This window comes from Melanerpes formicivorus, unplaced genomic scaffold, assembly GCF_026170545.1.
Source record: "Melanerpes formicivorus ecotype bairdi unplaced genomic scaffold, bMelFor1.0.p_v2 SCAF_41, whole genome shotgun sequence".
Taxonomy (NCBI): domain Eukaryota; kingdom Metazoa; phylum Chordata; class Aves; order Piciformes; family Picidae; genus Melanerpes; species Melanerpes formicivorus.
In genome coordinates, this window is record NW_027142393.1 from 4,776,509 (window position 1) to 4,791,534 (window position 15,026).

General features: G+C 48.5%; 1 protein-coding gene across 1 annotated transcript in view; it reads left to right on the plus strand.

The window, feature by feature from the left end:
- The window catches only part of LRP1B (LDL receptor related protein 1B), a 603,705-nt gene that overhangs the window by 397,657 nt on the left and 191,022 nt on the right, over positions 1 to 15,026 (plus strand). The window contains exons 23-26 of the mRNA XM_068158711.1: positions 1,121 to 1,366; positions 9,696 to 9,893; positions 11,047 to 11,251; positions 14,504 to 14,668. Coding sequence (XP_068014812.1) covers positions 1,121 to 1,366; positions 9,696 to 9,893; positions 11,047 to 11,251; positions 14,504 to 14,668 — 814 coding nt within the window. The remainder of the gene's footprint in view (positions 1 to 1,120; positions 1,367 to 9,695; positions 9,894 to 11,046; positions 11,252 to 14,503; positions 14,669 to 15,026) is intronic.

The following is a 15,026-nucleotide window of genomic DNA, read 5'->3' on the forward strand; positions in this document are numbered from 1 at the left end:
TTCTAAAACATAAAGGGGAGAGGGAATTTGGGATGCTTGGCAGCACACTGCCACCTTAGGCACGTTAAAGAGCTTGACATTCCTTGGCCATGGTGAAAAACTACCCCAAAAGCCCCAAACTTGGGGTCAGAAGTTAGGGTGCTCAGTTTGGTTTGGGTTTTTCTTTACATGGGAAGAAATAATTCTTCTGTAGAAAGCTCTTGTGGTTCATGGAGTTTATCTCAAGTGTGCAAGGCTTCCAGAGACTTGTTAGAATCAAACCAAAGGACTAAAAGACACACATAGACTAAAACAATACAAGGGAAGCCTGGCTTCCAGTGTGGCAACAGATCAGTCTGGCCCTCCCCTTGATGCCCTCAGCTGAGCTCTGAGGTGTAAGCAGTTCTGTGCTTCCCTTCTCCAGAGGTCACAGGGTTTCTGGCAGACATGAGTGTCACACTTTTCCTTCAGATGCTCCAAAGGTTCCACCAATCACCCTCAGATGTTCAGCAGAGCTTGGCACTCACCAGCTGCCTGCAGAATGTGATGTGAGAGTAGTGCCACACAGAATGGAGAAGTGGCATTCTCTAGTAGCTGGTAGTGGAAAGCAAGGGGAAAGAGCTCCTGAGCTCTTTTAAATCTTATTTGGCTATGTTTCTTCGACAAGTCCTTGAGACAGAGACACAGTCCTAGGAACGGGAGCCGTGCCCCTGCAAGCTCAGGTGGCTGGAAGCAAAGGAAATCATTGGGAAAGCTTAATTCTTTTGGTCACTGTTGAAGGTGGGTGACCTGTGATGGTCTTTGGACTGAGTCTGAATGGGCACTCTTTAATTCTTTCATGAGTGAAATAATGCTAATGAGAGCCTGTAAGAGTGGGGCTGCATTGTACATCTGCAGTGCTAAAATCCTGAAAGGCTGCCAGGAAGCTACTGAGTTGCTGAATACTTGGAAATGAGGTAATTTGAAATATAACAATGGCAATAACTAAAAAAGCTGCTTAATAACTGTCAAATTCAATTTGCACTTCTGAGGGGCCTTTTATGTGTTTTATTTGCCCTAAGAGACTTGAAGAACAGGCAGTGAGCTGACAGCCCCTGTGGCTCTCAGTGGTTGGGTTTGGTTTTGTTTGGTGTTCTTCCAGATGAATGTTCCCTCAACAACGGTGGATGCAGCCATCAATGTTCTGTGGTTCCTGGAGGAAGAATTGTGTGCTCCTGCCCTGCAGGATTCAGTCTTGGAGCAGACAACAAAACCTGTGAGGTTATGGATTATTGTAGCAAGCACCTGAAGTGTAGCCAAGTCTGCGAGCAGCATAAAAGCACCGTCAAGTGCTCGTGCTACGAGGGCTGGAGGCTCAGCAAGGACGGCGAGAGCTGCGTCAGTACTGGTGAGCTGAACTTCAGTGTTCTCAGCCTTCCAGATGTTCTCAGCTGTCTTGTTCCCTTACAGAGAGGTGGTTTCCTTTCTTGATAGTCAGAAGTACAGGCTGACCTTACCCACAGGGGGAGTTCTTCAGATGTGCTGTTAACGCTGTCCCTGTCTTGAGGCTGGTGAAGGAGCATTGTAGTATTGCTGTGGTGCTTACCAGAGTTCCTACCAGTAACAGCACAGCTCCTCTGAGTTTGACACCTGGTACAGACATTCATGTGTGTTTGACATTACCAGTAACAGCACAGCTCCTCTGAGTTTGACACCTGGTACAGACATTCATGTGTGTTTGACATTACCAGTAACAGCACAGCTCCTCTGAGTTTGACTCCTGGTACAGATGTTCATGTGTGTTTGACATTACCAGTAACAGCACAGCTCCTCTGAGTTTGACACCTGGTACAGATGTTCATGTGTGTTTGACATTACCAGTAACAGCACAGCTCCTCTGAGTTTGACTCCTGGTACAGATGTTCATGTGTGTTTGACATTACCAGTAACAGCACAGCTCCTCTGAGTTTGACACCTGGTACAGATGTTCATGTGTGTTTGACATTACCAGTAACAGCACAGCTCCTCTGAGTTTGACTCCTGGTACAGATGTTCATGTGTGTTTGACATGCTTGGGCAGTACATGAGTGTGTGTATGTACAGGGAATATGGAGAATACACAGAACCACAGAAGGGCAGGGGTTGGAAGGGACCTCCAGAGATCATCCAGTCCAGCACCACTCCCAGAGCAGGATGACCCAGGGCAGGGCACACAGGAACACATCCAGGGGGGGTTGGAAAGTCTCCAGAGGGGGAGATTCCACAACCTCTCTGGGCAGCCTGCTCCAGGGCTCTGCCACCCTCACCATACAGCAGTGTCTCCTCATGCTCAGGTGCAACCTCCTGGCTTCCAGCTTGTCCCTGTTGTTCCTTGTGCTGTCCCTGGGCACCACCAAACAGAGCCTGGCTCCTTCCTCCTGACCCCCACCCCTCAGGTATTGATAACCATTGATCAGATCCCTTCTCACCCTTCGTCTCTCCAGACTGAACAGCCCCAGGGCTCTCCATCTCTCTTCCTAAGAGATGTTCCAGTCCCTTCCTCATCCTCATAGCTCTCCACTGGACTCTCTCCAGCAGCTCCCTGTCTCTCTTGAGTTAGGGATGCCAATATTTTGAAGCAGTGGGTCAGTCTGTGACATCATGCTAGTGATCTGCATCACCTGAGGGTTCAGCAGTGTAATTTTGATTGCACACACACATCAAGCAACAGCTGTCAGTGGCTGCTGGCTGCTGGCACTCACAACTGAAGCTATTTTTTTCACCTATGGCATTATGGTGCTTGTTTTCTGGCCTCAGGAAGCCTCACTAATCAAGAAGCAAACCTCATTGTCCCAGGTGATAGGGACTGGAGCATGAGGAAAAAATTGTTAGGTATCTTCTTCAGGTGCAGAGCTGTGTGTAACATACAAACATGTCTGTGCAATGTAGACTGTTAGACATCTCCCCCCCATCTGGGGAGGTAAAAGTAGCATTGGCTTTGCTATCTAGCTGGTTCAACTTAGGAGGCTTTGCCACTTGTCTTTATTATCTGTATTCTTTGATATGATCACTTTAGAGGAGAAATGGCTCCCCAAAGGACTCTAATTTATTGAATAATTAAAAACTGAATAGATACCAAGATTAAGGGCTGCAGCAGCTCTGCTGTGAGCACAGGCTGAGGGAGCTGGGGCTGTGCAGCCTGGAGAAGAGAAGGCTCCAGGGGGACCTCAGAGCTGCCTGCCAGGACCTGAAGGGATCCTGTAGGGAGGCTGCAGAGAGACTTCTGCTGAGGGTGTCTGGAGACAGGCCAAGGGGGAATGGTTTGAAGCTGAGGCAGAGCAGGGTTAGAGTGGAGGTGAGGAAGAAGTTGTTCAGCAGGTCTCTGGCCCAGGCTGCCCAGGGAGGCTGTGGCTGCCTCCTGCCTGGGGGTGCTGCAGGCCAGGCTGGATGAGGCCTTGAGCAGCTGAGTGTAGCTGAGAGGTGTCCCTGGGCATGGTGGGGAGCTTGGAGATGAGCTCTGAGCTCCCTTCCAACCTGAGCCATTCTGTGATGAAGGTATTCTTCATTCATTCCAGATACTCAGTGTTTCCTCAGATGGTTCACATGACTAAATTCTCCATGAGTAAGCTTGCAATAAAAGCCCAAGTTTGCTCTTGCTGCTCACCTGAAATCACCCAGCAGTTAGCAGCCTAATCAATGATCCTTTTTTTGTTGTTTCTTCAGAGAAGGCAAATTCCAGTATTTCTACATTGGCAATGTTTGAGCTAATTGTTCATTTTAGAACTAGTAATAAAGGCCTTAATTTACTTATGGCCAAAATATCTTATTGCATGGAATAAAGCCAACACTTCTCATTACAAGCCCATGAATGATTAACATTTGGTTTGATATCATGGGTGTCCTCAGCAGCTCCTGGTAGATGCTCAGGAATTGCACATCTTGCCTTGGAGCTATTGTTTTTATGATTATTTGTTGTTGTTGTTCATTAAGAATGTGGTTTGCATTCATCAGACTGCAATCACTGTTGCTGCAATCTCTGGAATCATCTCCTATCATTGCTTTGTGTTCCTCTAATTGTTATGACCCTATTTAAACAGTTACTCCCATGGCCTGGGGTCAGAATTACGTTGTTCAGGCAGCACTGAGTTGTGCTGGCAAGAGATGCTGAAGCCATGCCTCGGTGGCATGCTGCTGTGGTGCTGTCCCTGAACCTCATTGTTGTTATAAACTGTTGTTATATGGCACTGCTTCAGTCTGATTCTCAGTGGCTTCTGATCCATCACATTTCCCAGAATCACAGCAACATTCAGGTTGGAAAAGGCCCTCGGGAGCACCAAGTCCACCTGATAACCCTGCTCAAAGTTCACCCCTAAACCATGTCCCCAGGCACCACATCCAAACCACCTCTAAACACATCCAGGCCTGGTGACTCCACCAGCTCCCTGGGCAGCACATCCCAATTTGTTCTATTGTGGACATTCCCAAGAATTCTATGTTCTGACATAGAACATAGACATTACAGAAATGAGAGAATTAAATCCCTTGTAAGACAATATTAGGGCCTGGATGGGGGAGAGCTTCAAATGTGTTTGAAATTCAAGCACACAGAGATGACCAACCACCATGTGGGAGCTGAGAGACATAACCAACACAACAAGATGCGCTTGTGCTGAAAAGCAGGAGAAGCCAGGTGAGGGATTCTCAGTTTTTCTTAAGGCCTTGAGATATTTCTGCATAACCTTTACTGCTGGTGCTGAGAATCTGAGATTGTGAACTGATTTTTACAAATGCTCTCAACAAAGTTAAAATGGAATGTATTTTCTGAGCCCCACCAGGCCTGCTGCTTGAAAGGAGAACCACAGAATGGCTCAGGTTGGGAGGGACTCAGAGATATCTGCTCCAAGCTCCCCACCATGCCCAGGGACACCTCTCAGCTACACTCAGCTGCTCCCTTGAGGCCTCATCCAGCCTGGCCTGCAGCACCCCCAGGCAGGAGGCAGCCACAGCCTCCCTGGGCAGCCTGGGCCAGAGTCTCAGCAGCCTCCTGCTGAACAACTTCTTCCTCAGCTCCACTCTAACCCTGCTCTGCCTCAGCTTCAAACCATTCCCCCTTGGCCTGTCTCTAGACACCCTCAGCAGAAGTCTCTCTGCAGCCTTCCTGCAGGATCCCTTCAGGTCCTGGCAGGCAGCTCTGAGGTCCCCCCGGAGCCTTCTCTTCTGCAGGCTGCACACCCCCAGCTCCCTCAGCCTGTGCTCACAGCAGAGCTGCTCCAGCCCTTGGAGCATCTCTGTGGCCTCCTCTGGACTCTCTCCAGCAGCTCTCTGTCCTCTTCCTGTTGGGCACACCAGCACTGGAGGCAGTAATCAATACTATCCTAAACTGCAAGAAAAATATTGAACATGCCATCTTCTTCTGTAGTAACTAATCATTGTGGTAACTGCTAAGTTTGTTTAATGTGAATGACACCTTAGGCAGCAGGAGAGGTCTCTGGTACTTCAGCTGCGGAGTGTGAGCATTGTTGTAGTGAAGGGAGCCCAATTTTGGTCTCATTTGTGAATGTGCTAGCCTCAAACTCTCCATTTTCTTTATGTCTCTGTGCATGAGATGTTAAATGAACATCAGCAGAGTTCAAAGTAATCTTGTGAAGATAAACAGCCCCCCAACTCCCAAACTGCTTCAATAACACCACTTGGTGTAAAGTTATTCTTGGAATAGCCTCAGTGATTTAGAAAGCCCTGAGCCCGGCGTAGGTGTGCATTGTGTTAGAGCAGTAACTCATCATCTCCTCTCCAGCAGGAAAAAAATTACTCAGATGAAAATTATTACCTTGCTTTTAGCTAAGTTATTTTCTGCTATCCAAAATAGCACTGTTTTTGGTATGCAATCAAGCCTTTCAGCAGTGATGTGCAAAGCTGGCATGCAGCACTTCCCTTCTGCAAAGCGTTCGCTGGAGTGTCCAGCAGAAGGCTAATGGGGGCTTGAGTGCTGGGAGTGCAGTAATGGATGGGAGTTTTGATCCTGAGGGCATCTCAGGCTCAAACAGGGTGTTTGTCAGAGGAGCCTAATGAATTGCCAGAGAGATGTAATGAGTTATGGAATAAGAAGGACATAGAAATGAATTGCCTGAACTGAGCAGTGCTTCCCTTTTTCAATGTCACTTTCAGTGTCTCTGTTAATGTCTTTCTCTTAGCTTCCCCTGCCTCCCCTCATTTCTGCTTATGTTCTCTTCTTTCCTTGAGGGGTTTAGCAGCTGGTGTTATTTTTCTCTTTGAGCTCCTTGGCTTTCCACATCTCTTGTTTCCATCTAGTGTGATTTTTGCTGTCCTGGCACCTGTGCTGCTAGCCTGGCAGCTTCTCAAAGACCAAACGTTTGGCCCCTGCTTCACTGTGTATCGATTGGACCCAAAGTGTGCTCCAGAGCTCCCTTATACAGCTAGAAAGTTAACACAAATTACCTCTCTTTTCATGCTCTCTCTCTGCTAATTTGTCTTAGAGCACATTTCAGAGTAAGTTGTGCTGATTTATTGCTCTTGACTTCTTTTTAGGTGATAATAAGCACAGAAAAACAATGCAGGGGGCAAAAACCCAAACAAGCCAAAACAACCACCCTGCTGTTGAAAGAGATTTCAATTCCATACTTATGCTCAGCCTTTAGGAATTTGGTGCAGTAATGGATGGATTCTGAAACACTTAGCTTAGCAGGAACCAGGATTCCTATCTTTGCACTGATTTGGAAAGGTGTGACAGTTTAGAACTGGATTTCAGCTGTAAAAAGGATTTTCCAGAGGATTCAGAGAGTCTGAGAGGGAGGGAGGACAGAGGAGGAGGAGGAGGAAAGCCTCAGCATGTGACCTGAGAATTTAAAATGTCTGAAGTGGATTTACTTTGCCTTACATACATTTGCCTACACATTTCTCACTGATGGTTTCTAGTGGTAAATATTGTGCCTTGAAAAAGATCCAAGAGGACACAGTCTCAAGCTGAGCCAGGGGAGGTTCAGGCTGGAGGTGAGGAAGAAATTCTTCCCAGCAAGAGAGATTGGCCACTGGGATGTGCTGCCCAGGGAGGTGGTGGAGTCACCATCACTGGAGGTGTTTAGGAGGAGCCTGGCTGAGGCACTTGGTGCCATGCTTGGGTTGATCAGATGGTGTTGGGTGAGAGGTTGGACTCCATGGTCTCAAAGGTCTTTTCCAGCCTGGTTAAATCCTGTATTCTGTATCCCATTGAACTTTTCTCCTCTTTATCATAGAATTGTCAGGATTGGAAGGGACCTCAAGCATCATCCAGTGCCACCCCCCCCCGCCATGGGCAGGGACACCTCACACTACAGCAGGTTGCTCACAGCCACATCCAGTCTGGCTGCAAACACCTCCAGGCATGAGGCTTCCACCACCTCCCTGGGCAACCTGTGCCAGGCTCTCACCACCCTCATGGGGAAGAACTTCTTCCTGACAGCCAATGTCAATCTCCCCACTTCTAGTTTTGTTCCATTCCCCCCAGTCCTATCACTCCCTGACACCCTCAAAAGTCCCTCCCCAGCTTTCTTGTAGCCCCCTTTAGATACAGGAAAGCCACAATTAGGTCTCCTTGGAGCCTTCTCTTCTCCAGCCTGAGCATCTTGATCATTTGCAGGGTAGATTATGCAGCTTGAGTTAGACTTCTGCTTCGAATGAAAATCCCCATCCAACACAGCACAGATTTATTAGGTGTCCTTTTTTGCCATTGTGGTATTAATTACTGGCAATCATAAAAGAAGCTGCTGGTGATGTCCATCATGTGTGTTCTTATGCATCAGAGTGGCCCCAAATCCCCCCAGCCTGTGATCTCCTGCATAATAGCTGCCAATTTGCTGGGAGCTGGGAAGTGCCATGAAAGTGTTTCTGAGGTTGAGCTAAGTGATGCTTCTGAAGCAGCTGCTAATGTCGCTGATCCTGCTCTTCATTATGTTATCCAACTTCTGCAGAGCTTTGAAGAATTGCCTGTACAGAGTCATTCATTGCTTTAACAAATAGGAGGATCGTTTGGAGAGTCCAAGCCACGTTCTGAACGAGCACTTCAAGAGCAGAAAGAGCTCTGCTGAGGCACCTGATTAACTTAGAACATCACAGATCATTTCCTCTGTGTGCAGTGGTTAGCAAGGGAAGAACATGAAACTGATCTTTTAGAATAGAAGTCCATAAGCATCCTCTGCTTGGTGATAACTTGTGGAACTTTGTGGTTGTTGTAGAAGAGCAGTGAAATGCTGCCTGCTGCTGGAGATTGCAAAACCAAAGAGAAAGGGATTGGGGGTTCTATAAACTGGGGATTGGATTGGAGGCAAAACAAACAGGCTGAAGAGCTCCTTTGACTCAGCAAGAGATGGGTGTGGAGACCTGTCCATAATCAACTGAAGCAGAGACACTGAATTCCTTGAGTGGTTTAAAGAACCAGATTTTTGTGTCTTGTTTTATGATTATAAAATGTATCTATATTTAAAGTCCTGCTTGCAGATCCATAGGCACTATACCATCACAGTCAGTTTCCTGTCGTGCCTGAGCTGTGCAGAGCACTTTTACACTTCCTGTAGATCACAGAATGAGATCGTTCTTAGGCTTGGAAAAGTTCTCTAAGGCCACTGAATCCAATCCTTGCCCTAGCACCACCATGGCCACTAATCCCTGGCCCAAGTGCCATGGCCACAGGTTTCTGGAACACCTGCAGGGATGGTGACTGCCCCACTGTCCTGGGCAGCCTGTTCCAATCCCTGACCACTCTTGCAGGAAAGCAGTTTTTCCATGTGCCCAACCTAACCCTGCCCTGGCACAATTTCAGGCCATTTCCTTTCCTTCTATCAACCTGATCCTAGGAAGAAGAGCCCAACCCCCACCTCACTGCACCCTCCTTGCAGGGAGCTGTAGAGAGCAATGAGGTCTCCCTTCAGCCTCCTCCAGTCTAAGCAACCCCACTTCCCTCAGCTGCTCTTCCCCAGCCCTGTTCTGCAGACCCTTCACCAGCTTCAGTGCCCTTCTCTGGACATGCTCCAGGACCTTGATGTCTGTCTTGGAGTAAAATGCCCAAAGCCAAACCCAGTGGTCAAGGTGTGGCCTCACCAGTGCTGAATGCACTTCTCTGCTGGCCAGGCTGTTCCTGATCCAGGCCAGGTTGCTGGTGGCCTTCTTGGCCACCTGAGCAAATACATAATATGGTACAAGCCCAGAGGAGCAAATAACCTACCATGAATTGCTGCCAAAGGAATGCCTTTGGTGGTGGTCAGGTTTGTGAGGGGATGTATCAGTGAGCTCAGAAAATGCTCATGTCCTTGCTTGGTGCTTTGGGATGGGCTTTGTTCTGAAGCACTTCAGTTGAAAACAGAAGGTAAATGCTGGATGTTCCAGAGGTGCTCTCTCTGTACGGAGTATCCCTGCCTGGGTTCCCTGCAACTTGTGAGGAAACACTTTCAGTTCTGAAAGCCTGCCTTTTCAAAGCTCTGCTGGTGGGCTTCTGGAGCAGGGCTGCAAACCAGCTCAACAGTTGAGGCTGATCTTCCTGAATTTCATGCCTAGTATCTCCAGTTGTGATCAAAGGTAATGCTAGAAGGGAGAAGTCCGTGGGGCTGCAAATGTGTTTGGAGGTCTCCTTATCAGAAGATGAATTGTTGTAATCATCTTTCTCCTGATCAAGTACCCTGCTGTTCTTATTGCCCTTGTCCTTGTGCCAGTCTGTGGCAGTGCCTCCCTTGTGGTTCTCTTGCAATGTGTTGTGGTCTTTCTGCTTCCAGATCCCTTTGAGGCTTTCATCATTTTCTCTATTCGACACGAGATCAGAAAAATTGATCTTCACAAGCGTGACTACAGCCTCCTGGTTCCTGGCTTAAGGAACACAATAGCTCTGGACTTTCATTTTGGACAGAGTTTGCTCTACTGGACAGATGTGGTAGAGGACAAAATTTACAGAGGCAAGCTCTCTGACACTGGAGGTATGAATTCAACCTTTACTTTCTTAACAGTGAGAACAACTGCAGCTGCAGAGTGTCGGGCCTCAGGAGCTCTAGCTAAGCTGCCTTCCACAGAGATGGAGTTTAGGATGATACTCTGCCTTTAGAAAGGGAGATGTCTAGACTCTGCATGATAAAGAACTAGAAACAGAGTTCTTGCCATAAAAGATTCCTTTTACAATGGGCTGGAGGGAGCAGGAAATGGCAGATGCCAAGGGCTGATATTTCTTCCTGGTCCAATGAGTGCCAGAGCAGGGTCACCCAGGGTACTCCACACAGGAACACATCCAGCTGGGGCTGGAAAGTCTCCAGAGGAGACTCCACAACCTCTCTGGGCAGCCTGCTCCAGGGCTCTGCCACCCTCACTCTTGAGGTAAAACCTTCTATATTCAGGTTTGTACCCACTGCTCCCTTATTACTGTGCACCACCAAGAAGAGCTTGGCCCCCTGCACTTGACACCCACCCCCCAGGTATTTATAGACATTGATCAGATCCCCTCTCAGTCTACTCCAGACTGATCAGCCTCAGGGCTCTCAGTCTCTCTCTTTCATAGGGGAGATGCTCAAGTCCCTCAACCACCCTCCTGGCTCTCTCTTGGACTCTCTCCAGCAGGTCTCTGTCTCTCTTGACCTGGGGAGCCCAGAACTGGACACAGCACACCAGCTGTGGTCTGAGCAGGGCAGAGCAGAGGGGGAGCAGAACCTCCCCAGCCCTGCTGGCCACACTTTTCTTGCTGCACCCCAGGATCCCTTTGGCTCTCTTGGCCACCAGGGCACATTGCTGCCCCATGCAGAACTTGCTGCCCACCAGCACTCCAAGGACTTTCTCCATGGAGCTGCTTTCCAGCAGGGCAGTCTCTAACCTGTCCTGGTGCCTGTAGTTATTATTCCCCAGACACAGGACCCTACACTTGTCCCTACTGAACTCCCTGAGGTTTGCCTGCAGCCAGCTCTCAGCCTGTCCAGATCTTACTGGATGTCTGCACAGCCTGACAGGTGTCAGCCATCCCCCCCATCCCCCAGTTTCACATCATCATAGGATGGTCTTCTGTGTCCCTGTTCACTCTGTCAGACTCTATATTCATTATTTACCATTCTGTTTTTCTTTCCCTTTTCCTCTTCATTTTTCTTCCAGGTGTCAGTGCCATAGAAGTGGTAGTGCAGCATGGCCTGGCTACACCTGAAGGCCTCACTGTGGACTGGATAGCAGGAAACATATACTGGATAGACAGCAATCTGGACCAGATAGAAGTGGCAAAACTAGATGGCACTTTGAGAACAACCTTGATAGCAGGAGCTATGGAGCACCCAAGGGCTATTGCTTTGGATCCCAGATATGGGTAATGAGAAAGTGATTACTTGTTTGTGCTGCAATGGATTTTAAGCTTGAATTCACTGGTTTTGGCTGTGAGTTATAGTTCCTAACTTGTCATTAATAGGCAATCAAAGTATATTTTGGTCCCAGTCCATTATTAGTGTGTTTTGCCTCAGTGGAGGGGGTTAAGAAAAGGTAATTTGGCAGATACAGCAAATTATTTGTGAGCAAATTGCTTCCCTTGGTTTGGTGTGGTCTCATTTAATCTTTTGCTGTGGGTGTTAGCAATTGGAGGCTTCAGTCTAACCTTCCCATGTGAAGGATGGACAGGTCTGGTTACTGTTGGGATGGTTCATAGAGTCACCAAGGTTGGAAGAGACCTCAAAGATCATCAAGTCCAACCTGTCACTACAGACCTCATGACTAGACCATGGCACCAAGTGCCACATCCAATCCCCTCTTGAACACCTCCAGGGATGGGGACTCCACCACCTCTCTGGGCAGCACATCCCCACACCCAACAACTCTCTCTGTGAAGAACTGTCTCCTCACCTCCAGCCTAAACTTCCCCTGGCACAACTTAGGGGAAGTTTAATCTCACTTAGAGATGAATTGTTTGTTGGGAACATAGAACATGGCTTAGACTAAAACACTTTTCATGGTTGGTTCTTCCCCTTTCAAGTGGAGCTAAAGCTTTTCAAGTGCTGTCAGTACATTGTTTTTCCTACCTGTTCCTGAGGGACACTCTGTGAACTGGAATATTCCGAGTCCTAAGTGTAGCAGATTCAGCCTGCTACCATAGACATGTACTTTATCTAATGTAATAAAAAGTCATCACTGGGGGCTTCAAAATCACAGCAGCTTAAATGAAACTCTTGTTTGACTTTGTTCTTGTATTGGCACAATAAAAACTGTTTTACAGCAGTGTCCTTTTAGCAATCATCAAACACCTTTGACAACTCCAGGTTTTGTAATCTTCCCAGGAAAAAAGAAAATTCAACCCCCCAAACAACACCAAAACCAAACTAACAACAACAAAGTGACTCAAACTAACAAAAACAACCAACAGAACAAACCAAACCCAACCAACAAACCCCAAACCAAGCAGTGAAGAGGAAGAGGTTGCCCAGGGCGGTGGTGACTTGGCAGTGCAGGGCTGATGGTTGGGCTACATCTCAGCAGTCTCTTCCAGCCTAGACAACTCTGTGGTTTTACCTGTTTTGACCCTTCCCCCTTGTTCTGGAGGTGTAGCATGACTTGTGTTCCTGGGCACTAAATGGAACTGGACCTGAGCAAAGCCTTCGACACTGTCCCACACCACATCCTGGTCTCCAAACTGGTGACACATGGGTGTGATGGGTGACCACTAGATGGATAAGGAACTGGCTTGATGGCCGCAGCCAAAGAGTGGCTGTCAATGGCTCCATGTCCCAGTGGAGGCCAGGGACAAGCAGAGTCCCTCAGGGATCAGTCCTGGGACCAGGCTTGTTCAACATCTTTGTGGGTGCCATGGACAGTGGCATTGAGTGCACCCTCAGCAAGTTTGCTGATGACACCAAGCTGTGTGGTGCAGCAGACAGGCTGGAGGGAAGGGAGGCCATCCAGAGGGACCTGGACAGGCTGGAGAGGTGGGCACAAGCCAACCTCATGAAGTTCAATAAGAGCAAGTGCAGGGTCCTGCATCTGGGTCGAGGCAATCCCAGGCACAAATACAGGCTGGGCAGTGACTGGCTGGAGGATAGCCCTGAGGAGAGAGACTTGGGGGTGCTGGTGGACAAAAAGCTCAACATGAGCTCTCAGTGTGCACTTGCAGCCCGCAAAGCCAATCAGATCCTGGGCTGCATCAGGAGAAGTGTGGCCAGCAGGTCGAGGGAGGTGATCCTCCCCCTCTACTCAGCCCTGGTGAGACCCCACCTGGAGTACTGTGTCCAGTTCTGGAGCCCCTATTACAAGAGGGATGTGGAGGTGCTGGAACGTGTCCAGAGAAGGGCCACGAGGATGATCAGAGGGCTGGAGCACCTCTCCTGTGAGGACAGACTGAAGGAGTTGGGGCTGTTCAGTCTGCAGAAGAGAAGGCTCCGAGGTGACCTAATTGTCGCCTTCCAGTATCTGAAGGGGGCCTACAGGAAGGCTGGGGAGGGACTGCTCAGGATCTCAGGTAGTGATAGGACTAGGGGGAATGGAACGAAGCTGGAGGTGGGGAGATTCAGGCTAGATGTGAGGAGGAGGTTCTTCACCATGAGAGTGGTGAAACCCTGGAATGGGTTGTCCAGGGAGGTGGTCGAGGCCCCATCCCTGGGGGTGTTTAAGCCCAGGCTGGATGAGGCTCTGTCCAGCCTGATCTAGTGTGGGGTGTCCCTGCCCATGGCAGGGGGGTTGGAACTAGATGATCCTTGTGGTCCCTTCCAACCCTGAATGAAACTATGAAACTATGAAAGGAACCTTGTTGGACCGAAGCTGTCTGATGTCACTTGTAACAAACATGATCACAGTCCGAGTCTCTGCAGTTAACTCTTTATAACTGCTTGGAAGATTTCATATCCAAAGTGTTCTTTTCCTTGAGCAAGTAAAGAGAAGTTTGTTTGTTGTTGTAAACTTCAGTTCAAAACAGTTAGGGCACAACTTTTGGTGACACTGCTGCTGTTACTTAGCAAGAAACCTCTTTGGCTCTCCGTGAGAGGAGATGGTACAGACCAGAGAGAGAGCAGCCCCCACACCACTTCTAGGCAGGTGTTTCAGCAAGACTGAGCTGTACAAAATTTGCCAGGGACATAACCACATTCTAGAGGTTTACCTTGGAACACTTCACAATGAATGGAAAGCTCTAGCTTAGCCTGGTCCCAATCCCAGCTCCTCTCCTTTTCTCCCCTCCCCATCCTCCTCCTCCTCACCTGTGAAGTGCTTTCAAAGGCTCTCACTTCAATGCCATTTTTTTTCATGAGCTGTGTTTCTAATGCTAGAAGGGGACAAGCCAGGCTGGTACTTGTATTAAGGGACAGGAAAGAGGCAGCAGCACTAACTTTATAGCTCTTAAAAAGCTTGGTGAGTTTCATGACTGCTCTAACACTGCTGATGAAATGTTACCTCCGTGCTGCCCTGCTGCTCCAAGGGGTTTCTACAGTTGCCCAAATTAACCAATGTTTGTTCCATTCATTTGAAACACCTGGACCTGTGCACTTTCCCCCCAGCTATTGTCTTACTGAACCATTTCAGATTGTTCTCAGTGCTTTAATATTTTCTTATGCCTTTCTTTTCCTTTTCCCTTCCCTCTCCCCAGAATCCTGTTTTGGACAGACTGGGATGCAAATTTTCCTCGCATCGAATCCGCTTCCATGAGTGGAGCAGAGAGAAAGATCATCTACAAAGATATGGACACTGGAGCCTGGCCTAATGGCCTTACTGTCGATCACTTTGAGAAAAGAATAGTCTGGACAGATGCCAGGTGAAGTGATAAGAGGTTCTCATGATCTGTGTGTAGATCCTTACACTGCACACAGGAGTGTGTGTCGTGCAGTGCTGTGCATTGTGTGCCTCAAGTCTGATGTGGGCAGGATGGACATCTCTAATTACAGTGCTGTCATGTGTCACTTCTTCATGGGCTGTACCAGCAGACTGTACTGGCCCTGACCAGGCTTCTCAGGCATCTCATGGTGTCTGAGACACCCTGGCCATGGTCCCAAGAGCTCGGCCCCTGCCTCAGTGAGGCGCCACTGCCTGGGAATGGCCCTGTTGGTCCAGACACCACCATGCAGAGTGACTTCCTGGCCTGACCCTGTCTTGTCACTCCAAACCCCTCTGCT